This window comes from Mizuhopecten yessoensis, unplaced genomic scaffold (genome assembly GCF_002113885.1).
Source record: "Mizuhopecten yessoensis strain PY_sf001 unplaced genomic scaffold, ASM211388v2 scaffold716219, whole genome shotgun sequence".
Classification (NCBI taxonomy): domain Eukaryota; kingdom Metazoa; phylum Mollusca; class Bivalvia; order Pectinida; family Pectinidae; genus Mizuhopecten; species Mizuhopecten yessoensis.
Genome location: NW_018480007.1, coordinates 19,276 through 45,835, shown reverse-complemented (window position 1 = coordinate 45,835; position 26,560 = coordinate 19,276). Strand labels below are relative to the sequence as shown.

At 35.9% G+C, this 26,560-nt stretch overlaps 1 protein-coding gene across 1 annotated transcript in view; it reads left to right on the top strand.

The window, feature by feature from the left end:
* Positions 1 to 7,458, top strand: part of LOC110442158 (prominin-1-A-like) — a 36,159-nt gene extending 28,701 nt beyond the window's left edge. The window contains exon 12 of the mRNA XM_021485629.1: positions 5,515 to 7,458. Within this exon, the coding sequence (XP_021341304.1) occupies positions 5,515 to 5,552 (38 nt within the window). The 3' untranslated portion in view covers positions 5,553 to 7,458. The remainder of the gene's footprint in view (positions 1 to 5,514) is intronic.
* The last annotated feature ends 19,102 nt before the right edge of the window (positions 7,459 to 26,560 follow it).

Genomic DNA, 26,560 nt, shown 5'->3' with positions numbered 1-26,560 from the left:
GTTGTTATATTTCGGGTCGATCAGAAATCCAATATGGCCACCACGGTTTGTAACTTAAAGTCAAGTTCTGCTTGGCTGATTGAACTGAAACTTGGTAGGAATGATCGACTCATGGTCCTGACAAAGTGTTGTTATTTTTCGGGTCGATCAGAAATCAAATATGGCCGCCATTTTACAAGTTCTGCAAGGCCGATTGAACTGAAACTTTGTAGGAATGTTCGACTTATGGTCCTGACAAAGTTATGTTATTTTCGGGTCAATCAGAAATCCAATATGGCCACCACGGCTGCCATTTTGACAAAACTATTTCAAACATAAAATCAAGTTCTGCTAGGCCGATTGAACTGAAACTTTGTAGGAATGATCGACTTATGGTCCTGACAAAGTTTTGTTATTTTCGGGTCAATCAGAAATCCAATATGGCCACCACGGCTGCCATTTTGAAAAACTATTTCAAACTTAAAGTCAAGTTCTACTTGGCCGATTAAACTGAAACTTTGAAGGAATGATCAACTCATGGTCCTGACAAACATTTGTTATTTTTCGGGTCGATCAGAAATACAATTTGGCTGCCATGGCTGCTATTTTTAAAATACCTATTTCAAACTTAAAAACAAGTTCTAATAGGCCGATCTAACTGAAAATCGGTCTAGGAATGATCAGCTCATGATCCTGACAAACTTAAGTTAACGTTATACTTAACAATTTTTTACTCAAATTGGTACATATTTCAACAACAAAAATAAATACTGTAGGACTCAGGTGATTGTTAAGGCCCATGGGCCTCTTGTTTTTAATAGATCTAACTGTCAATACTTTTTGACATATTAACACATGGGTTCTTCCTACTTAAAAAAATTGAAATATTAGCAAGTATGTATACATTTAATCTGAAATACTACCCTAGCACTTGCATATAAATCCTATGTAATTATAATTATGTTAATGCTTACATCACAGAAAAGACTTATTGCACTGTTTGCATATGAAGTCTTATGTGATATGCCATAGTGTTCTGAACTGTCAGTTATTAAACATTTAGCTATTTTTATCAGGTGTAGAGTAAGTCATATGTTTGCAGTGAATGTTAAGATGTTGCTGAAATAGAGAAAAGTGTACCATATCCCAAAAAAATAAATACGATTCTACTACAGAAATCTTAAAGACAGGTCAAATTTACACAGGCACTTCCGCTTGTAAGGAACTAATGTCAACAATATATTACAGCTTGGTGCATAATGTTACAGTCATTTTGCAATAGGTTTTCATTAAAGAGACGTACCAGTGAATATAATGGTGTATTAATACTGTATGATTGTTTTGACAATTTCTTAGCTAACCTGACAAACTTGGTTGTGAAAGTTTATAATTTGATGATCGCTTGTGGGTAAATTGACTTCCTTGGGTAGATGATGGTGTGATTGTGACTGTTTGTTGTTAAACTGACTTCCTTAGGTAGGTAATAGTGTGATTGTGACTGTTTGTGGGTAAACTGACTTCCTTAGGTAGGTAATAGTGTGATTCAGTGACTGTTTGTGGGTAAACTGACTTCCTTTGGGTAAACTGACTTCCTTAGGTAGGTAATGGTGTGATTGTGACTGTTTGTGTGTAAACTGACTTCCTTAGGTAGGTAATCGTGTGATTGTGACTGTTTGTGTGCAAACTGACTTCCTTAGGTAGGTAATAGTGTGATTGTGACTGTTTGTGGGTAAAGTGACTTCCTTATGTAGGTAATGGTGTGATTGTGACTGTTTGTGTGTAAACTGACTTCCTTAGGTAGGTAATAGTGTGATTCAGTGACTGTTTGTGGGTAAACTGGCTTCCTTTGGGTAAACTGACTTCCTTAGGTAGGTTATGGTGTGATTGTGACTGTTTGTGGGGAAACTGACTTCCTTAGGTAGGTCATGGGGTGATTGTGACTGTTTGTGGGTAAACTGACTTTCTTAGGTAGGTCATGGTGTGATTGTGGCTGTTTGTGGGTAAACTGACTTCCTTATGTAGGTAATGGTGTGATTGTGACTGTTTGTGTGTAAACTGACTTCCTTAGGTCGGACATGGTGTGATTGTGACTGTTTGTGGGGAAACTGACTTTCTTAGGTAGGTAATGGTGTGATTGTGACTGCTTGTGGGTAAACTGACTTCCTTAGGTAGGTAATAGTGTGATTGTGACTGTTTGTGGGTAAACCGACTTTCTTAGGTAGGTAATGGTGTGATTGTGACTGCTTGTGGGTAAACTGACTTCCTTAGGTAGGTCATGGTGTGATTGTGCCTTTTTGTTGTTAAACTGACTTCCTTAGGTAGGTCATGGTGTGATTTTGACTGTTTGTGGGTAAACTGACTTTCTTAGGTAGGTCATGGTGTGATTGTGACTGTTTGTTGTTAAACTGACTTCCTTAGGTAGGTAATGGTGTGATTGTGACTGTTTGTGGGTAAACTGACTTCCTTAGGTAGGTTATGGTGTGATTGTGACTGTTTGTGGGTAAACTGACTTTCTTAGGTAGGGCATGGTGTGATTGTGACTGTTTGTGGGTAAACTGACTTCTTTAGATAGGTAATGGTGTGATTGAATGACTGTTTGTGGGTAAACTGACTTCCTTAGGTAGGGCATGGTGTGATTTTGACTGTTTGTGGGTAAACTGACTTTCTTAGGTAGGTAATGGTGTGATTGCATGACTGTTTGTGGGTAAACTGACTTCCTTAGGTAGGTAATGGTGTGATTGCATGACTGTTTGTGGGTAAACTGACTTCCTTAGGTAGGTCATGGTGTAATTGTGACTGTTTGTTGTTAAACTGACTTCCTTAGGTAGGTAATGGTGTGATTGTGACTGTTTGTGGGTAAACTGACTTCCTTAGGTAGGTCATGGTGTGATTGTAACTGTTTGTGGGTAAACTGACTTCCTTAGGTAGGTCATGGTGCGATTGTGACTGTTTGTGGGTAAACTGACTTCCTTAGGAAGGTCATGGGGTGATTGTGACTGTTTGTGGGTAAACTGACTTCTTTAGATAGGTAATGGTGTGATTGAATGACTGTTTGTGGGTAAACTGACTTCCTTAGGTAGGTCATGATGTGATTGTGACTGTTTGTGGGTAAACTGACCTCCTTAGGTAGGTCATGGTGTGATTGTGACTGTTTGTGGGTAAACTGTCTTCCTTAGGTAGGTAATGGTGAGTGCTTATTTCAGATCTGACTTACCTGGGTGGTAATTATCCTCCTGATGTAGATAAGAGGGGATATGGGAATACTGTACTGATTCACGTCTGTCTGTCTGTTTGTGCTAGCATCCAGGACTTACAATTTAAGGGGAAAAGGTCTAACAAAATGAGATTCAATATATATGTTCCAATTATTCTAGTTCATCGTGGCAATTTTATTTTTTTAAAGCAAAGAATTTTATTCATCAATGATATTCAGGATAATGTCTGCTCCACCTTAATTTCTTCACAAGAATTAAGTTGCAGTTGACCTATCTACTCAAAACACATACACTGCTTCTTTATGGGAAGAACTGAACGTGATTGTGATCAAAGGTCGAGGTCACTGTTCTGCACAATAATTCAACTCCATTTTGGCCTAAAACACTCACACAATCTGCATTCATTTCTTATTCAAAACTGCTTTCTTGAAAATGTTTTTCGGTCACAAAGGTCAAAGTCACTGTCACTGTTAATATAAAATTGGTTTTCAATTAATAGCTCAACTTTATGTCAGCTTGTGATGCTCAAAGTTTATACTCTTTTCAGGTTAAAAGATCAAAGGTTAAGGTTACTGTAACTAGATTGATGTATTATTCTGCACCACACATATACCTTGGTATCAAACATTCAAGCATTCCTCCACTTCAAAATCTGTCAAGGGGATAAGTATATTCTCATTTTCACCTTTTACCACGATTGTGCCGACAGCTTCTTAGCTTACCTGATTTTCTTGATAAGGAAATTATGTGAATGTTTTGACATCCCACTGCTTACTTTACTTCCTTGGGTAGGTAATTGTATGATTTAGCTGACAGCTTGTTGCTAATTAACTGACATCCATGGATGTGCAGTTATACCCAGAACTGAGATCAGATGGGATATTTTAAGTATCCTTGTCTGTTTGTCCCTCCCACCACTGTTTCCAGTCAATAGCTTGATTTCCTGTTGTCCAAATTTACCCAAACTTAATATAGTGATTTCTCACTGAAAGTGGTTGAGTCAAAGGTCAGTGTTATGTATTAAACATATTCAAATAGAAAAATTGGATTCTGCACAATAGTCCAGATCAAACTGTAATCACATACATTGCTCCTTACTAATTTGCTTGCTAAGGATTGTTTTAAATATTCAAATGCCAAAGTTACTGTAACTATAAACAACTGACTTACTTGGGTAGGTAATTGACTGTGCTGACAGCTTGTTGTTGGTCTGATTTACTGGCATAGGTAATTATTGTATGACTGTTGTGAATGCTTGCTGCTGACCTGACTTACTTGTGTAGGTAATTATTGTATGACTGTTGTGAATGCTTGCTGCTTACCTGACTTACTTGGGTAGGTAATTATTGTATGACTGTTGTGAATGCTTGCTGATTGCCTGACTTAATTGGGTAGGTAATTATTGTAAGACGGTTGTGAATGCTAGCTGCTTACCCGACTTAATTGGGTAGGTAATTATTGTAAGACGGTTGTGAATGCTAGCTGCTTACCTGACTTACTTGGGTAGGTATTTATTGTAAGATTGTTGTGAATGCTGGCTGCTTACCTGACTTACTTGGGTAGGTAATTATTGTATGACTGTTGTGAATGCTAGCTGCTTACCTGACTTAATTGGGTAGGTAATTATTGTATGACTGTTGTGAATGCTTGCTGCTTGCCTGACTTAATTGGGTAGGTAATTATTGTAAGACTGTTGTGAATGCTAGCTGCTTACCTGACTTAATTGGGTAGGTAATTATTGTAAGACTGTTGTGAATGCTAGCTGCTTACCTGACTTACTTGGGTAGGTAATTGTTGTATGACTGTTGTGAATGCTAGCTGCTTACCCGACTTAATTGGGTAGGTAATTATTGTATGACTGTTGTGAATGCTTGCTGCTTACCTGACTTAATTGGGTAGGTAATTATTGTAAGATTGTTGTGAATGCTAGCTGCTTCCCCGACTTAATTGGGTAGGTAATTATTGTAAGACTGCTGTGAATGCTAGCTGCTTACCTGACTAGCTTAGGTAGGTAATTATTGTAAGATTGTTGTGAATGCTTGCTGCTTACCTGACCTACCTAGATGACCATGTTGACAGCTCATTGCTAACTATGTCTATGACAAAAGTCTCACTGCTGCATTTAAGGTAGAAATAATATCATAAACCAGACTTTTAAGTATAAAAACAAACTTTTTTTTTAAGATTTTTAAAAATGAAAGTTTGAATGGTGATTAAGATAGCAGTACTGCAACCTTTGGTTTTCTCTAGCAAACTTCATAATTTTGATGAAACCAATATTATAAATCATGTGACATGAGCCTTTCGTCTCTGTTTTCAGAAGCCCCTGGCAGTAAGAAGAGGAAACAGTACTACTAGCTTGATGGAGTCCTTTTGAGTTGTCATAGCTCAGGTTTCTTACAAAGATTCCTAATGCCAAAATATTTTTGGGAATATGTTTTTAAAATTTTGAATGAATTGCCTTTTCATAGAAAGTTGTTATGGAATATGTCAGCTGTTTGCTGACAAACGTGCTACTGTTAGAGAAAAACTACAATCCATCATTAATGAGTCCTCTGAGGACCAGTATTCTGAAGCTTGTTGCTATGTTTAGAGTAATGAGTTTGTTTCCTCCCATAAGAATTCATTTTGAAAACCAAATAGTAATAAAATTCAAACCAAAACCAAGAGAGGATGACGTTCATTGATATCCTTGGTCCCAAAATTAAGTAAAGGTGATATCATTATTTGATTATGACATCCCATAATACTTAAGGTAGATGGTAACACTGCACCTGTCAAATCATTAAGAAGAGTTCCACTCAGACCGGTTTTCCTTTAAGAGAGTATTCTCCCTTTTAAGAAGAAGATGAAATGAAGAAAAGATTTTGTTTTTGACTTCTTAGTTGGGAGCACATTTGAATGCTGTGCATTATAATTCCTGGATATCAATATTGGTAACGAGTCGTGTTTGAATTGTATAGGTCTTGCAGTCATTGCCAGCTATAGTATTTTTTGTTTGTTTTTATTATATCAATTTTCAATTATTGTAAAATTTCAAACAACCATGATTACAGTAAAATGTGTTGTAACATGTGATTGATATGATGATTCCCTTTACCTGAAAGGTGATATAATGATTTGATCATTGTATCCCATACTACTTTAAGTTGTGAGTGATATGATTGGAGAAAGATGATATATTGTATTATTTATACAAATATGTTCCTAATGTTGCAACAGAAATGTCTGCAGTAGATTGTACATTATGGTAACCATAGATATGATAATCAGGTTTTTCCCTGATATTTTTTTAAGAAACATTCCAAACATATACATTCCAAATGCCTAAAAGAGGTGTTTCCTAATTATAAAATTTACTTATTAACTATTAATTTGTTTCTTTCTGAATATTCATTATAACACAACCTGAAAATGTTACATATTTTTTGTTTTACATTTTTTTGCTGTATTGAAATGATTTCATTGTACAGCCAGATTTCCTCCTGTTTTACAAACTACATATCTGACTAGTGTTACTTAAAGCTCCAATTTCTTTGAACTATAAATGTATACATTCGTAAGTAACACTGAGTACTATATCATGTTACTATTGCTGTCACCATAGGAACAAAGTTTGTTCATGTTACTGGTTTCTATACATTCCAAAGTCACACTGAGTTCCATATCATGTTACTATTGCCGTCACCAAAGGAACAGATTTATATCATGCTACTTAATTCTATGCATTCCTAAGTAACACAGAGTTCTCATATCAAATGTTACTTGTTTCTATACATTGCAGATCAACACTTAATTCCCATATCATGTTACTACATGTATTGCCTTTACACAAAAATTACAGAGTTAAATCATGTTACTGGTTTCTATGTATTCCTAAGTGACACTGAGTTCCTATATCATGTTACTGGTTTCTATGTATGCCAAAGTAACAAGAGTTCCATATCATGTTACTGGTTTATATGTATGCCAAAGTAACAAGAGTTCAATATCATGTTACTGGTTTCTATGTATTCCTAAGTAACAAGAATTCCATATCATGTTACTGGTTTCTATGTATTCCTAAGTGAAACTGAGTTCCTATATCATGTTACTGGTTTCTATGTATGACGAAGTAACAAGAGTTCCTATATCATGTTACTGGTTTCTATGTATGCCAAAGTAACAAGAGTTCCATATCATGTTACTGGTTTATATGTATGCCAAAGTAACAAGAGTTCAATATCATGTTACTTGTTTCTATGTATTCCTAAGTAACAAGAGTTCCATAGCATGTTACTGGTTTCTATGTATGACGAAGTAACAAGAGTTCCTATATCATGTTACTGGTTTCTATGTATGCCAAAGTAACAGGAGTTCCATATCATGTTACTGGTTTATATGTATGCCAAAGTAACAAGAGTTCAATATCATGTTACTGGTTTCTATGTATTCTTAAGTAACAAGAGTTCCTTTATCATGTTACTGGTTTATATGTATTCCTAAGTAACACTGAGTTCCTATATCATATTACTGGTTTCTATGTATTCCTAAGTAACACTGAGTTCCATATGATGTTACTGGTTTCTATGTATGCCGAAGTAACACTGAGTTCCTATATCATGTTTCTGGTTTCTATGTATTCCTAAGTAACAAGAGTTCCATAGCATGTTACTGGTTTCTATGTATGACGAAGTAACAAGAATTCCATATCATGTTACTGGTTTCTATGTATTCTTAAGTAACAAGAGTTCCTTTATCATGTTACTGGTTTATATGTATGCCGAAGTAACAAGAGTTTAATATCATGTTACTATAGTTTCTGTTACCGAAATAGCACTAAGTTCCCATATCATGCTACTGTGTATTGGTATACAAAAGAAACAGATTTCTCATATCATGTGTCAATCTTAACATATCAGATATCTTTAGTGCTTTAACATTAAACATCCCTTCAAAGAACATTCCATATTTTTATATCAAATCATGTCTATAGTTTACCAATGCTAGATGTCCTCCATTTGTAATTCAGTGATGTGACATAACAACACAAAGTAACAACATTCCTTCTAACCTGTTAATATTGTAGTTGCACTGTAATTATTTGTATTTAAATTATGTACAGTACTAGTATTGATATTGCAATGTGATTTGTGTTGACAATGCAAATTGAATGTCAAGACTATTTAACTGGTTTAGTTGTATTTGATATCCAGTCAGTTAACGGTATTGTCGTGTAGTAGATGGTGTGGTTTTGTTTATATTGTAATGTTCAGTGAAGTTGAAAACAGGAAACTTTGTTATGATGTAATAGTTTAGTTTGGGAGATGTACAGAACCTGTTGTTATCATATATGTACTTAATTTGTTTGTAAAATAATATTGTTTAAGTTGCAACAAATTTTATTTCATGTTTAAAGGTAAAGTTATCTTTTCCATCAAAGTGCCCCCTTTTTCATACTGGGTATATAATACAAATCGGGATTATTATTATAGCTTTAACAAAATGAAAGCCACCTGGGCTAGGAAATGAGTATGGTTTATCATGTGATCAGGACTGATCCTGCGCTTTATTCTGTAAGCTTTACACCTGTTTATTGTGTTACCACATAAAGTCCGGTGTGTATGTCTATTTGTGACATATGTACCGTAATATTTAATTTGGAACAAATATATTTTCTTAGAATTCTATTGAGTTTTCTTGAAAGATTTTTGTTGCTTTTTTTAATTTCGAAAAGGTTTGTTTAAGTTGGCTAAAAATCTGTTATATTTTATTTAAAGATTATTCATTGCTTTAATTTCGAAAAGGTTGAAGTTTAGGTCCTTACTGGTATGAGAAGCTTTGTGAACTAGAACACATGGCCTGAGCCTACCCAGAGTTAAGCTTTAACACTGCTTTCTAAAACCATTACTGTTGTCAATGCTAACACTAAAGTTTTAATTGATGTAAGTTGTACATAAGTGATTTTGTGATAAGTAAAGTTATTTATTTTGAATTTCACACTAGCTAATGACTGACTGACATCGCCTTCAGTCCCACTATATACAATGACCTTCATTCACTATTACAATAAGTGATGTATATAGTTTATATGAATAGCTGGTAATTAACAGAACTGATAACAAACAAGTGATTTTGTTTTGTCACAATGAGAGATTTCATGAGGTTGAATTGAAATGTCTAATTAATACTGTTTTGTTCAACATTAATATGTTTAATATATTTAATGATTTAAAATGATAGAGAAATGTAGATGCACTTTGTAATAATGACATTATGTCTCCAGAGTTTTGTCAGTGAGATTTGTTTGTATCAGGTATAATTCTTCCTAGCTAGCCAAATGATCATAGGAATTCCACTTTGAGTACCGGTGCAACAGATGTTTGAGATATGACATAGTCAGTCCGAACTTTGACCTTGAAGCTTTACATAGAGGGCATTTTGTACTAGAGTGGTAACTTACTAAAAGGCATGGCGACTAAACAGTTGTAACCTCCTGATGTTTTATTTACTCAGTAACCACAGACCTGTGTTATGATGTATCGAAAGGAATAGATGTTAAACAGTAAAACACATTTAATGATGAACACCAGAGGATCTGAGAAACTGAATACTATTATAGTTCTTTGTAAAGGTTGATTTTGGTAAGATCAGCACTTGGGCTGCATTCGTTTATCGCGATCCAAACGGTTTGACCAGAGTTGTTTCTTTATGAAATATGGTCAGACCTAGTAATCTGATGCTACTTTCATGCGAGCCTTGCAAGGCCTGCATAAACATTTTCCGGTCTGCAAGAATTTATACCCGAAAATGTTACATTTAAAAACAGACAAACCGGTTGAACTGGATACGCGAAAGGGGCACAGTCCCCAGTAAGGTTGTTCACATAAATTTGTTTCACTATTGTAGGTGACTAATGATGAAACAGGTAGTCTTACAGGAATCGTGTCAATCCTTTATCAGATCTATGCCTGTATCTTATGACTTCTAGTAGAGTCATAAGACAGTCAAGAGCAGACATTGCTTATTATATTTAAACAGAACAGGTCCTGTAGTAAGCGGTGTCTGTCCTTGTGATCAAGAGATTTAGCCTGGATTGAGAGTATCACATGTATGTAATGTAATCCAGAAGTTCAATCTTGTTTTACAATGTTTATAATGAAGTGCCTTTTTCCCAACAAGACACATTCTATGTACTTGTGTGTAATGTTTGTGAGGTTTATAGAAATATGCAAAGTCATGATCTGCCTGCTAGGTTTTGTGGAATGAGTTTGTGAGCAAGGTCACACTGTTTTGTGAGGAGTGGGTCTGAGGGTTATATCATACTGACTTTGTGAGGAGTGGGTCAGAGGGTTATCTAACACAGACTTTATGAGGAGTGGGTATGAGGGTTATATCACACTGACTGTGAGGAGTGAGTCTGAGGGTTATATATTACTGACTTTGGGAGGAGTGGGTCTGAGGGTTATATCATACTGACTTTATGAGGAGTGGGTATGAGGGTTATATCACACTGACTGTGAGGAGTGAGTCTAAGGGTTATATATTACTGACTTTGTGAGGAGTGGGTCTGAGGGTTATATCATACTGACTTTGTGAGGAGTAGGTCTGAGGGTTATATCATACTGACTTTGTGAGGAGTGAGTCAGATGGTTAAATCATACTGACTTTGTGAGGAGTGGGTCTGAGGGGTTATCTAACACAGACTTTATGAGGAGTGGGTCTGAGGGTTATATCATACTGACTTTATGAGGAGTGGGTCTGAGGGTTATATCATACTGACTTTATGAGGAGTGGGTATGAGGGTTATATCACACTGACTGTGAGGAGTGAGTCTAAGGGTTATATATTACTGACTTTGTGAGGAGTGGGTCTGAGGGTTATATCATACTGACTTAATGAGGAGTGGGTCAGAGGGCTATTTCACACTGACTCTGTGAGGAGTGGGTCAGAGGGTTATATCATACTGACTTTGTGAGGAGTGGGTCCGGGTTTTTTCTCAAACTGACTTTGTGAGGAGTGGGTCAGAGGGTTATATCACACTGACTTTGTGAGGAGTGGGTCAGAGGGTTATATCACACTGACTTTGTGAGGAGTGGGTCAGAGGGTTATATCATACTGACTTTGTGAGGAGTTGGTCCGGGTTTTTTCTCATACTGACTTTGTGAGGAGTGAGTCTGAGGGTTATATCATACTGACTTTGTGAGGAGTGGGTCTGAGGGTTATATCATGCTGACTTTGTGAGGAGTGGATCTGAGCGTTATATCACACTGACTTTGTGAGGAGTGGGTCTGAGGGTTATATGACACTGACTTTGTGAGGAGTGGGTCAGAGGGTTATATCACACTGACTTTGTGAGGAGTGGGTCAGAGGGTTATATCATACTGACTTTGTGAGGAGTGGATCTGAGGGTTATATCACACTGACTTTGTGAGGAGTGGGTCAGAGGATTATATCACACTGACTTTGTGAGGAGTGGGTCAGAGGGTTATATCACACTGACTTTGTGAGGAATGGGTCAGCAATGATTTGGTGAGTGGACATACACTTGTGTGCTCTGGCACTACACTGTACCAGCTTTGTGGAACAGTAACAGAAGTATATCACACGTGTCTGTATATTTGTAGTGTGTGTATGTGAGTCCATGTGTGCGAGTCCATGCATTTGTGAACTGGAACATCACCTGATGCATGTGTGCAATGGGGGTTGGGGTGAGTTGTTCAAAATAACTCTGTGTGAGTGTAGGGGGGAGGGTGTGTGTGTGTGTGTAGGGGTCGGGTGTGTGTGTGCAGGGGGAGAGGGTTGTGAGTGTGTGTGTAGGGGAGGGGCACACTAGCTACATGGAACTGTTTGTTGTAGCTCATGTGTCATGGTTTGTGTGTATAGCAAGGGAAAGAGGAGGCAGAGGGGGTTCAGTGTAGATGACACTATTAGTTGTAAATATTACACTTAACCTGTTGCATCTTTTGTATCATGTTTCATATTATATGGTGACCAATCAACAGAAACACCTTCCAACCTTCCAGTCATCTTGCCGTTGTCTAATAAATAAGGCCTAATTACCCTCCATTTAATGTTTACATGGAAGATGATTTTTGTGTGTATTGTTTAATTCATGCTTATGTTCACTTGTGCTATTTAAGTCATACGTACCGTAGAGTTTCTATGGTACGGTTTTATTATTTCTCAGTAGGTTGTGATTTTTGTGTTTTTGCCGTTTTTCTTCTTGCATAATATTCCTCTTTCTTTAAGATGGTGATGATGTTTGTGATCTGTGACCTTTTTCATTGTTACATTTTAAATTTTATCAGAAATTTTGTCCTGTCAATCTTGTCTTCATTATGTTCAATGAAAATATTATAATCCAGCCTTGTCATATTGTTACAATCAAATTACTGTTAATTGGTGTGTTGAGGTAAATCAGTTACTGGGGACCTTGGATACAGAACAGTCGGAGATATTTTCCATTAGGAACTAACCAGACTGTGTGACTACTTGGAATAGAGGGGTTGATAACAATGTAGATGGCATTTGTACAATATACTATAAAAGTGGAAAATATCTTGAGGTGGAAATGCTCGCGTTTTTTCAATTGAGTAATTAGTGCAAAAATGTATATAGTGATATAGATACAAAAACATGGATGTCTATCACTCATTTCAGAATCATTGCCAACTTGAAACTTACCACACTGCAATCAGTTTTAAGAGTCGTCACACTAACATCTCCAGTACAACAAAACACCATTGTGATAAACCATTTTGTTTGGGTTATAAAGATTTTCAGTGAATTCATATTTCTGAACTTGGGCAAGATTTATTTTATGGTCAAAATTAAACAAGGTCGTACAATCCATACTTAATATATTTCAAAAGTGTTTCTTAGTCTTAAAACCGTATCACCATACCATTGTTTGTAATCCCAGTGTCTTGTGAAATATTTGAGTCATCATCAGTTGGCTTTCTTACACACAAACATTTCATACTTTATAATTTGAAAGTTTTATAATCAGTTTCTATATGATGTCTGAACTTGTCAGCACGTTCTCGCTGTATTTACCACTGTATTCACATATCACTTAACTTGGTCTCATGGATATACTATAATAATGTCTGAAAGAATAAAAATCTGTTTCTATTTCAAATCTTGATTCTGTTTTTATTGGTTTGCTCATGGAGCCTTGTAATGATAATAGTACCGAGTCTCCCTACCTTCGCACTGCTGTTCACTTCATGGAGCCTTGTAATGATAATAGTACCGAGTCTCCCTACCTTCGGACTTCTGTACACTTCATGGAGCCTTGTAACGATAATAGTACCGAGTGTCCCTACCTTCGCACTGCTGTACAATTCATGGAGCCTTGTAATGATAATAGTACCGCGTGTCCCTACCTTCGCACTGCTGTACAATTCATGGAGCCTTGTAATGATAATAGTACCGAGTGTCCCTACCTTCCCACTGCTGTACACTTCAAGATAGTCTGATGTCCTGGATCAACCATAGGGACCCGATAATTTGTTACAGCTATATTTGGACCTAAACTAAGGTGTTCAGAGTAAGTTTACATGTTTTAGGGGTTTAGATAGACTTTTGGTAAAAATGACACCCCCAATGATTCTATAAACTGGCAAATAGTCTTACTCAACCATACCTACAAAATGAAATCCTTGACTTTCAAGAGATGCATATTGTGGATAATGGGGAAAGTATTGATAAAGCTTCCAAAAATTATGTAATATCTACAGTGTAATGCAAGAATCATGTATGACTATTAAATTTAAATGTAAGAAAAAAAGGAAGAAACGGTCACAGTGGACTGATGGTGAGTTCTGCAGTGTACGGAGCACAGTAAATAAGCTAGGTAAGAAGATGAAAAAACAGCCATTTGATAAAGAATTGCATGCCAGTTTCTTTTTAATGGTAAAGAAATTGAAGGCAACTACAAAAGCAGAGAAAAAATATATAAAAAAAATCTACTATGTAAACTCAATAATATTCCAGCGCATGATTCTTAACAGTTTTGGGCCAGTCTTAAATCTATTAATAAAAAGCAACTAGAAAATGTGGACCCTGTTAACTGGTCTGTTTTTGTTGATCACTTTAAGGACCCCTGGGTCGCAAACAAAAGGTCAATCCAGAATTTGATGATAGTATTTCTCAAGAATTGGGCACTCTAATTACAAATCTTGACACTAAACTTATAGCTGATCAAGCTATTACAATGTAGTATGAAGGAGATTAAAAAGGCAATTCGAGATCTAAAATGTGGCGAGAGTTGTGGCTCAGATAATATTACAAACGAGGTCATAAAGCACTCTTCTCCAGTTATGCTGAATAATCTTTCAAATCTATTCAATATCATTTTAAATTGTGGTTACTATCCAGAAAGGTGGGGCAGATCACACTTGGTTCCTATATTTAAGACTGGAGATAAAAGCCTGCCAACTAATTATAGAGGTACATGTATAGCCCTTATTAGTTGTCATAGTAAATTGTTTAATTCTATTTCAAACAAAAGATTCGCTGAATTTATGGCAGATAAATTATCCGACCTTCAATTTGGTTTCAGGAAAAAGCAAAAACCACATATAGCTTATTTGTCCTTAAATCTCTCACTACCAAGTATGTTTATGGTCGAAAGAAAAAAGGTATTTGTCTGTTTTGTTGATTTTAACAAGGCTTTTGACTCGGTATGGAGAAAAGGTTTGCTCTATAAGTTAGCTAGATATGGTATTGGCGGCAAACTATTTCAAGTCATTAGTAATATGTACAAGAAAACTTCATCTGCCGTAAAATTTAATTCGTTCTTTTCCGATTACTTTGATAGTTTAAGAGAACTCAAGCAGGGGGATAGTATGAGTCCCTCTCTGTTCAATTTATATGTTAATGATCTTCCTGATCTAACAAAAAAATGATCCTTTAAAGCTTATCGACTCGGAAATAGGTTACCCTATGTTCGCAGATGATCTGGTAATATTGTCTGAAACAGTCGAGGGATTACAAAAATCATTAAATAACTTATATACATATTGCAATAGGTGGAAACTTTCAATATATACCCAGAAAACAAAAGATATGATATTCAATTCGACAAATCATGCTATTAAAAACTACAAATTTAATATTGGTAACTATAATATAGACATAAGTAAAGAATATAAATATCTTGGTAATCTGATTACAGCAGGTAAAACACCGCCTGTAGGAATTGTCCAACAAAGGTCTTAAAGTTCTTTTTGCAATAAAAAAATAAGCAGAAAATATCATAAAAACTTTCCAGTAGATCCCTTGTAAAATCTGTCCTGACTTATAATGCAGAAGTATGGTACATGGATTTATACCAAAATATGTTCAGATCAGGTAATAGCAATAGAACATCTGAAATTCTGTAATCATATGCTAGGGATTGGGAAAAGAGCAGTAAATCTAGGCTCCAGAGCAGAGCTGGGACATTACCCCATTGAGACCCTTATAAACACTCAAGTATGTGGCTATTTAAGTAGAATACTACACGATTCAGACACTTAAACCCTTTGATAAAGGAGGCTTATCTATCAAATAAAACTTTACATGAAAATGGCACATATACCTGGTTTAGTTATGTTAATGATGTGACATTAGACAATGATCTACCTCAAACTGTACAGGATCCTGACGCATCGTAATGTAATTACCAACTTAAAATTAAAACCAAGCAAAATATAAAAAGAAATATGAGATAAGATTCTTTAATAAACTAAAAAATTTAAACGAGAGTAATAAATTATTTATGTAAAAAGACTTAAAGATTGATTATGTCCCTGAAAAATACCTTAACATTAATTCTCTTCCATTACATATTAGAAATAACCCTTCCATCTCCTATTTAAAAGCCTTTCTGAAATCTGATAGTAAATCATGTCCACCGTCATACTACTTTCAGGGTTCACGTCTGGGTCAAATCTACCACGCAAGACTGCGTATGTCATGTAGCTCCCTAAAAGAACACTTGCTTACGAAAAACATCATACCATCACCGAAATGTCAACATATTATTTGCTAAAATGTAATAAATATACAGCACTTAGACAGCTTCATATTCTGAGTTTGCCGTATCAACTATCAACTAATCTTTTAATCTTTGGTGATGACTCTCTAACCCATCAAGAAAACACTACAATTTTTCTAGCTGTCCAAAATTATATACTCAAAACTAAAAGATTTCAAATAAACGATAGTCCTTAACAATTTCATTTTGACATATATATATGAATGTTGTGTTGCATTCGTTTTACTACTATGTTTTAAAATGTATTTGGATTTATATGCTTATTCAGTGATTTTGCCATTGCATTTCTTTATATCATATTATGTCACTAACTGGTCATGATTATGATAATTTGATAAAGTGATGTGTTACCTTGAAAGAGCAGGACGTACCAGGGACGAGGCGGGAAAGTGTTTCATGGACTTATATTTGATAAGTGTGATGGCTAGTATGTGAACTGCAACGTTTTAAATAATCATGGCGGTGCTTTGTGACATACCAATTTTGTCAATAGTTGATTTAGTGGTGATTTATTCTATGTAACTTGTATATACATTTTAACCTTTATCTAGTGTCCATTTACGGGACTGCTGACATTTTCATCTACTATTGTATAGTTATATTTTACAGAATCGTGTTCCACATACTCATTGCAATAGAGCAATATATGATATAACCATCTGATGATCATATGTAATGTATATTGAAATGTTATTCATTCCTGGTTTCAACTGCATATCCAATCCTTTACCCCCTCCCATATTCCCGTAATTATTCTATTGTACATATAACTTCATTCTTGTAGCTAGTGTTGAAAAGCTGATTACTAAGCAGGTAACAAATTTACATAAGTGTCACGACACTTGTTTTTGTTTCCTTTTCTGTTTTATAAAACATGTACTTCGACGTATTGTCAAACAAAATTTGAATAAAACAAAGTTTAAACCAACATTAACAGTAGCAATTTAAGGAAAATGTTTACTACATTTCTACATTATGAACACAAGCTGGAGCTAGCCATGGGGCGTCTCAAAAGTATATCAAGATACCAGATACTCTGTAAAAAAAATGTGGTGTGTTAGAAAAAGAAGTACATTTCTTTTTTAACTGTTCCCTTAACGAATCTGCCAGAAAAGAATATTTCCAAAAATGCATTCCTAATCACAATGATGTTACCTTAGATACCAATTATTTGACCTCAATATTATCTACAAACAACTGGCAGTTTATACTGGACTCTTACTTATTCATTAAACAGTCTCTAGAACTGAGGAGAGTGGGCTTGCTGACAGTATAAGGTATGGACTTTGCAGCTAAAAATGTTTAAATCACATTTTCTATTTGAATCTATTTTTTACTTTGTTCTTGTTAATGTATATAAGTAATATAAGCTATCACATTGCGACTTTTCTACATGTGCATGTCTATGTATGTATTTCACTGTGTTTTACTGTTTTGCCTTCAAACTGATGTCGAAAAGTCGACCCCACCTAACTTTCTTCCATCTTTCCACCGGTACTATCATTTCCCCGTATATCAACTTGAAATGTTGTTTTTGATGCAAGAAAGTTAGGTCAGGTTGACTTTTCGACATCGAGAGCTTTCCGACCTTCTCGTATATAAAAAGTCGGTCTAAACCCCCAATACATGTAAAGTTACTCTGAACACCTTAGTTTAGGTCCAAATATAGCTGTAACAAATTCTCTTGTTCCCTGTGACACAATCGTGATATCACAATTCCCCCCCGAGTCTCGCCACATCCCAGACCTATAATCATATGCACATATAAGCGGCATAAGTATCTGTGTATAATGGGACAAGGAAAAATACAGCGGACAAGTCAGGGATTCAAAACCGAACCCTTCTAACACTAGATGTACGATGTGCCGATTGAACTATCTGCTCAATCGATTGATCCAGTTCAGTAGGCCCCACCCTTCTTTATAGATGTTTTTTTATGTTGATGAATAAATGATACAGAAATCGAAAATGAGCATAGAGCGCGAGACTTGATAGTTTTAATTTCCGAGTTAATTGTTCTTTATTGCCGATTTAAGAGCTAAACTCAACAAATTTATATTTTATAGTATAGTTTCCCAGGAAAATGAAGCACGCACTAATTATGATATGTCAAGGAAAACCGTTGTATATGTTCTACTAAACTAACACCGGCGTGGGCAAGTCATATTACCTTATTCCGGGATGTCCCCGGATGTACGCTCCGTGAAAATTTCCGGATACAGGAAGTATTATTACCCCGAGCACTTGTTTAGCGAGTGTAGATGGTGAGCTGTAGGGGCCATATGCTATTGTCGTCATCTGGTCATACAGCAAAATGAACTTAAATTTGTCTCCAGGGGATCATTTGTTAAAGATACATTTGATTTAAACGATAAATGGTCAGTAGGCAAGGAAACAGAAAAATGGTTCTCGTCTGAACTTGAGGATTAGGTACAACAAATGGGAACTAACATGCAACTATATTTCAGATATAAAAGTACCCCAACTATTTCTTATTGTTATTCTTAATCAAGAGGTTCCAAGCGTTTCAACTGCAAGAACACGCTACAACAGTTGAGTTTAGAAAACCTTTTAGTCTGAACAACAACAGCTGTGGTTTGCATACGACTATGGCCCAGCTTGGTGTTTAGTAACTGACGGTCTAGATTTCCCCCTTAAAGTAAGAGTGTTTCACGAAGGGTCCAACGTATCGAAAGACTCTTAGATACTAATGGATTCCGTTGGCGACAAAGCCGGAAATGTGCAAAATGCAATCGATGTATCAGAATTCTTACAGAATAAGTAGCTTAAAATCCGAAATGAAAACCAAACACAAGTCTTTTTTCTCGGCCACACTCCTTGATCTGCACAATTATCATGTTTTGTGTCGGCACAGAGATCGTATAACCGATCTTGCCTGTAATCACTATAACATATACTTGCTACAAAAAATAATTAGGTTTCCTGTTCCTTGTACCATTAAATGAGAGTTCAATTCGATCTCTAACTCTCTATGCTCCAGCAGTGGTATACATGGAATGTGGATGCTCCAGCAGTGGTATACATGGAATGTGGATGCTCCAGCAGTGGTATACATGGAATGTGGATGCTCCAGCAGTGGTATACATGGAATGTGGATGCTCCAGCAGTGGTATACATGGAATGTGGATGCTCCAGCAGTGGTATACATGGAATGTGGATGCTCCAGCAGTGGTATACATGGAATGTGGATGCTCCAGCAGTGGTATACATGGAATGTGGATGCTCCAGCAGTGGTATACATGGAATGTGGATATTGAAGTTCTTAATATTTTATCGATCTTGAGCATCCTGTCCACAAACATGTTTCTTCTTTCCCTACAGATGAACTTACCACTCTGTACGCTGCCATGCCTCAGAACAAACTGAAGAAGCGCTTTCGTCTTATTATTATGTAATGTTTTCTTTTCCAAGGGACGCGAGTGACTTGAAATACATGGAATGAAATTGTGAGTATAACAGAATTCCCGGTTGACAATATCTTGATGTTGATTTCTGTGACAATGTTTCCAACAGAATGTTCGCAGACATACCCATGCAGACTAACTGTGCTTTGTTTTGGCCGACTTGTTTTTGTTTTCATTTGGGGTTTAATTTGTCGAAGAGCTTATCAAGACAGGTAACAAAGATCTTGCCAAGTCCTTCAATTTAATTTTCGGGGTGTGTGTTTTCTTTCCATATGAAAAATAATATTGACCACATCGATTGTGTACACTCTTCTAATTTAAAAACAATGATACTTTTCAACACCATCCACTTATCTCAATCTTAATGATTTTTATTATTTTCCTGTACTGAACATGCGATTTCTAGATCTTAACATCTATGTTTCCGCACCTACGTATTTGATTTTCATTGAACTCCCATGACATATGTCGACACTGAACAAAAAAGTATTATGGCACCATCATGAATCTCCTTTGTAATTTGTTTGTTTATGTATGTGATATGGATATCAACGTTTTTTTATTAGTCTCATTATTGTTTTATGCAGTGTCAGTATCATCGGCTAATTCTCTGAGGACGTGACATTTTTTTGGATTTGGCGGGTGTTTCGATAAAGTACAAGTCGCTTACACTTCTGGAACACATGGTCTTAATTGATATCCTTATATGTTTCAAGGATTTTATTAATAAAGTTTTATTTTGCTCTTCGGTATGATTCAGTATCTGAAGGATTTTTTTTTCCCTACGTAAGGGTAATCTGTATGTGTTCCGCACCAAACAAATAAAATATGTAGCAGGACAGCAAGGGAAAATGTTACAGGCAAGACATCGATTCAAAAATGGATTCTCCTAACACTTATCTGACGATAAACCAACTGAATAAGCGATCGATCAAGTCCAAGTCCGCTTCACATTTTTTATTGACAATGCTACCAGTATAAGTATTACCTAAGATCAAAGGGCGCTCGACTTGATTGTTTTATCACCAATATAAACAGTCGTTTATGACTGATTTAAACGTAGGTAACAAATCAATATTTTATAGAGTTTCCGTAAAATTTGTGGTAATGTATGTTTAAATGGCACCCTTCCCTTACCCTGTAGTTCTGCATGTTTTTTGGAGAACTTGACATAAGTTTTTTTTTTTAATTAACAGGCCTTTATACCACTTATGGACGAACTGACCATATAATACAGTAACAATTTGTTAGATATCTGTAGGGGTATGCCCATATAGTACAGGAACAATGTTTTCTTTTTTAGATATCTGTAGGGGTATGACCATATAGTACAGGAACAATGTTTTCTTTGTTAGATATCTGTAGGGATATGGCCATATAGTACAGGAACAATGTTTTCTTTGTTAGATATCTGTAGGGGTATGACCATATAGTACAGGAACAATGTTTTCTTTGTTAGATATCTGTAGGGATATGGCCATATAGTACAGGAACAATGTTTTCTTTGTTAGATATCTGTAGGGGTATGACCATATAGTACAGGAACAATGTTTTCTTTGTTAGATATCTGTAGGGATATGGCCATATAGTACAGGAACAATGTTTTCTTTGTTAGATATCTGTAGGGGTATGACCATATAGTACAGGAACAATGTTTTCTTTGTTAGATATCTGTAGGGATATGGCCATATAGTACAGGAACAATGTTTTCTTTGTTAGATATCTGTAGGGGTATGACCATATAGTACAGGAACAATGTTTTCTTTGTTAGATATCTGTAGGGATATGGCCATATAGTACAGGAACAATGTTTTCTTTGTTAGATATCTGTAGGGATATGACCATATAGTACAGGAACAATGTTTTCTTTGTTAGATATCTGTAGGGATATGACCATATAGTACAGGAACAATGTTTTCTTTGTTAGATATCTGTAGGGGTATGACCATATAGTACAGGAACAATGTTTTCTTTGTTAGATATCTGTAGGGATATGACCATATAGTACAGGAACAATGTTTTCTTTGTTAGATATCTGTAGGGATATGACCATATAGTACAGTAACAATGTTTTCTTTGTTAGATATCTGTAGGGATATGACCATATAGTACAGTAACAATGTTTTCTTTGTTAGATCTCTGTAGGGATATGACCATATAGTACAGTAACAATGTTTTCTTTGTTAGATCTCTGTAGGGATATGACCATATAGTACAGTAACAATGTTTTCTTTGTTAGATCTCTGTAGGGATATGACCATATAGTACAGTAACAATGTTCTCTTTGTTAGATATCTGTAGGGATATGACCATATAGTACAGTAACAATGTTTTCTTTGTTAGATATCTGTAGGGATATGACCATATAGTACAGTAACAATGTTCTCTTTGTTAGATATCTGTAGGGATATGACCATATAGTACAGTAACAATGTTTTCTTTGTTATATCACTGTAGGGATATGACCATATAGTGCAGTAACAATGCCTTCTTTGCTAGATCTCTGTAAGGATATTACCATATAGTGCAGCAAGAATGCTTTCTTTGTTAGATCGCTGTAGGGGTATGACCATATAGTGCACCAAGAATGCTTTCATTGTTAGATCGCTGTAGGGATATGCCTCTTTTTAAAGAGGTGAATCACATATTTGAGGTTTGCTGTAACCTTGATGGCCAGCGTTATCTATTTTCAGTGGTTGCACGGTTCACAATATACACACTTTACAGGTTATCAACTTGAAATTCACCTGTACTCCTCTAATTTTTAGATTGATAAATTAAGGGGTTTTACGAACCTACCCCTCTATTTCAACAGTAGTTTAGATCTACATGGATTTCCAGCTATTTTTGCCCCTAGCATCAGCTGTATGATGCAGCGTAAGCAATTCTTGGCATACCGTTTCTATTATCATATTTTGAAGGTGCAAACCCCGAGCGCTAAAATCTGGGCCAACAAGTGTGAACAATATAGGTTGAAATATATCGTTTCATAATTGTTGTAAAATGAATAAAACTTTACATTTTTTAAATGTGAAATGTTCTTCCTTCCAGTGGTTATTTGTTGTATCCGATGTATGGAATTTGTTGTAGTTGTTTGTTTTACTTTGCATTTTGTGTGTGTTGTATTTTTGATAATTTGTTGTTCCATTCTGTTTCACTGTTTAGTACACTTTGCATTGCACTGAAGTTACATTTTCCCTTATATCGTTTATTGTTTAACTGCATGTTTACAACATTGAAACGTTTACGACTAGTCCATTAGTGTATAAGATCATGTATATATTTGATCCCGCCGAGACGCCGTACCAACTGATCCACTCCTTCCTGCTCGTACACCGTACTGACTAATTATCGTAGCGTTTATACCAGATACAACCCTACGTCTTGAACAGGTAAGACAGACTACAAACATGACGAATAACTGCGCCGAGAGAAACGAACCATTCATCAGATACTTTCTGGAAAAGATTGGTACCTGTCAAGATCTGCCTATATCCGATCTAAACACTATACCAACAACATGTGGCCTGTACGTATTCTACGTTAAGTTCAACCCAACCAGTAAAGAGAGGTACCCTATCTATGCTGGAATCACAAGAAGAAGTTTCCGTCAGCGATTCAAAGAGCATGACTCGCCAGGAGGAGTAATTTACAAAGTAGCAAATGGCGAGTTTCCAAAGAATTTCCGAAATTTGAGTCTTCACGCATATCTGGTCAATTTTCCAGCGGTTACAAGCAAGTTCATAGAATCTGTTCTTCTGGAAGCATTTGATTTCTGTCTGAATACGGACGAGAATGTTGGTATCAGGGACAACCTGGACATCGATGACCAATTTCCAGCGGAGGACAGTAAGCACAACTTCGACATTTCCTGGGGAAACATCATCGGCAGTATCCAGGAAGTCGACAAATTTTATAGGAATTAAAGATTAAACTCCTTTGACGAGCTTCTAACTACACTATTGTTGACAGTAGTATTGTCAGCCTGATGAGTCCAATATAAGTCTAGAGACTATATCCACTACCCATGTACCACAGTCATCCTAATTTTAACGTCATCAGTCGAATATTGCATGATTCACAACAAACTGTACGTGTGGCTTGTGCTGTTGAAGCTGAATTTTGATTACGATATCGGCGTCTCATGTACAGTTAGGTCTGAGTTATCACACATACGTGATGATCCATTTATCATGACAGTTTCAGATTTGCTCCTAACCTTCAACGAGTATTTTATGGATGTGTGTTGTGTGATAGTAAAACTGAACTGCCAGCGATACATTGGTGCCGCCTCTGTTGTCATACCGCCGCTTGTGCTTCTAGCGATGAACCATCATACGGATACTCTAAATATTAAACCGAATACATCGTGTTTATCAAAAAACTCGTTGATGACGTATTGTACTCTTTTTTTCAACTTGATGATCTGGAATTTTACGTTTTTCATAATTTGTAACTGACTTAAAATAAAATCTTGTATCAAATGAAGTTTATGTTGTACTAAGTAGATAAAACAAGAAAAAGAATCCATATATGCTTATTTATGCTTATATGTTTGCATGTCGAAATGAGGGGGAGGGGGTTAGAATGCAGTGGTACAAAGTGTTATGGTAAGAATGGATTCATTCATTGTTAATTTCGCGGGATACACATTTCTCGAAAAATAACAAATATTACAGTTCACCGTTTTATGATGCTTTCTGTGAGATAAGTTGACTAATTTGCTACGTTCCTTATTACACGTTTTATAATGCTTTCTGTTAGAGAAGTTGACTTATTTGCTATGTTCCTTATTACACGTCTTATAATGCTTTCTGTTAGAGAAGTTGACTTATTTGCTATGTTCCTTATTACACGTCTTATAATGCTTTCTGTTAGAGAAGTTGACTTATTTGCTATGTTCCTTATTACACGTCTTATAATGCTTTCTGTTAGAGAAGTTGACTTATTTGCTATGTTCCTTATTACACGTCTTATAATGCTTTCTGTTAGAGAAGTTGACTTATTTGCTATGTTCCTTATTACACGTCTTATAATGCTTTCTGTTAGAGAAGTTGACTTATTTGCTATGTTCCTTATTACACGTCTTATAATGCTTTCTGTTAGAGAAGTTGACTTATTTGCTATGTTCCTTATTACACGTCTTATAATGCTTTCTGTTAGAGAAGTTGACTTATTTGCTACGTTCGTTATCACACGTTTCATATATATGATCTTAAATGAAATTCCATTTAATATGAGACTTATGAAACGAGTCTAAGAATTTTTCTATTTAGCTAGCCTCTGCCGAGCTAAAAATGACAAACTCGTGACGAGTTTCATAAATCTCATATTAAATGAAAACAAGTGTAAGATCCTTTTTATCACATAATCCAGATTTGTGACATGTATACGTGTAAAACGACAATTTTAATGCAACCTTGAAATGTAAAAAGCTGCCATTTTGACTCCAGTGCGTAAGTCTGTGACGTCATGTACTTGTCCTAGGCGTGACGTCACAATAAAAACAATTAAACTTACAACCAATCACAAAGGTTAATACGCAAACAAGTATGACATGGGTATATTCACTGGATATCACAGTACAATATGTGATAAAAAGATTTTTGTTTGGTATTTTCATTTTTCCATGTCTACAGCTTCCAGGGGGTTTATATCCACACACCCTCACCAGGGATTTAACCCTTGACCCCAGATTTAGTATGCTCCCTCCCAAATCGGTTGGGTAAGGCTACGGCAATGTAAGGGGGACGTCAATAGTAGGTTATTAATTCTAAAATATGTTACCATCAATGGATTGACGTCACGAAGCAGAGGAAGTAATGGATATATGGGCCAGTTCCCCTCTCTAATTTTGGCATTATTTCCCCCTATTTCAGTTCAAAAATAACCAATTGGTAACTAAAATACTACCTCATGAATATCTGTCTTGATTTTTTTCCTCAATTTTCCATCAGTTCCACAACTGAGTAATTTATTTCATTTTCCCTGTGTTGATATTAATTGTCGCGCTACTGATATTTTAAAATCTAATGAACAACGAGAAACAAAATTAAAGATGTAATTCATGCCCCTCCCCCCTTTTCGTACTGTCCCCCTGGCTCTGGTCTGCAGCCATCGCTGGACGGGTCATATTTTACCCTATTTTAAAAGGTACTAACTTTCTATCCATGCTGGATGTGTTTCTTGTTCCCTGATGAATCCCACGTATATAACACCGAGAGGGGCGACCACTATGATGTTCTCAACAGTGCAAAGCACGAGTAAGAACGATAAAAACTACCCCGCCGGGTGTTGAGATATGACTGTTATCCATCAAGAAACTAGGATCATTACTACAATAACGAAAAAACCCATTTGATTGAATTAACAAAGGTCATTGTCAATTTCGTGCCAAAGTCAGAGCATCAGATTTCGAAAATCTGTCTTTTTAATTTTTCAAATTGTTTAGATATGTATAAGGGTATGTATAACTCGTGTTAACCTAAACCAAATAATTGGCGTAGCAGGCATAATCAAATTCGCTTATATACCTAAACCGAAAGCTAGAAGCCTTAGAAATCCTGCGGAAGTGGATACATTGATATATGTATTTTCATTTTTGACATAATTCCGATTGGCTGTACCTTTTGAAACATTTTGTTTACTTAAATTTACTGAAACTGACTTTTGTTCGGCAAATTGCAACTGTAGCCTGGCTTCTAATTGGTCGAAACTACTATAGTGTACGATTTCATTCAAATTTGGTATAATTATATTATGGCATTGCCAGCATTCTCTGACTCCTCATTTGCGATTACTTGGAGGTTGGTGGTTACAAATAGTACTTTCCAATAGGAAATGAAAGGCATTTTTGGATGAATGCTGTCAGTCTAACTCTAAATACCTAGGCCTTGTGTGGACTTCAGCGTAAG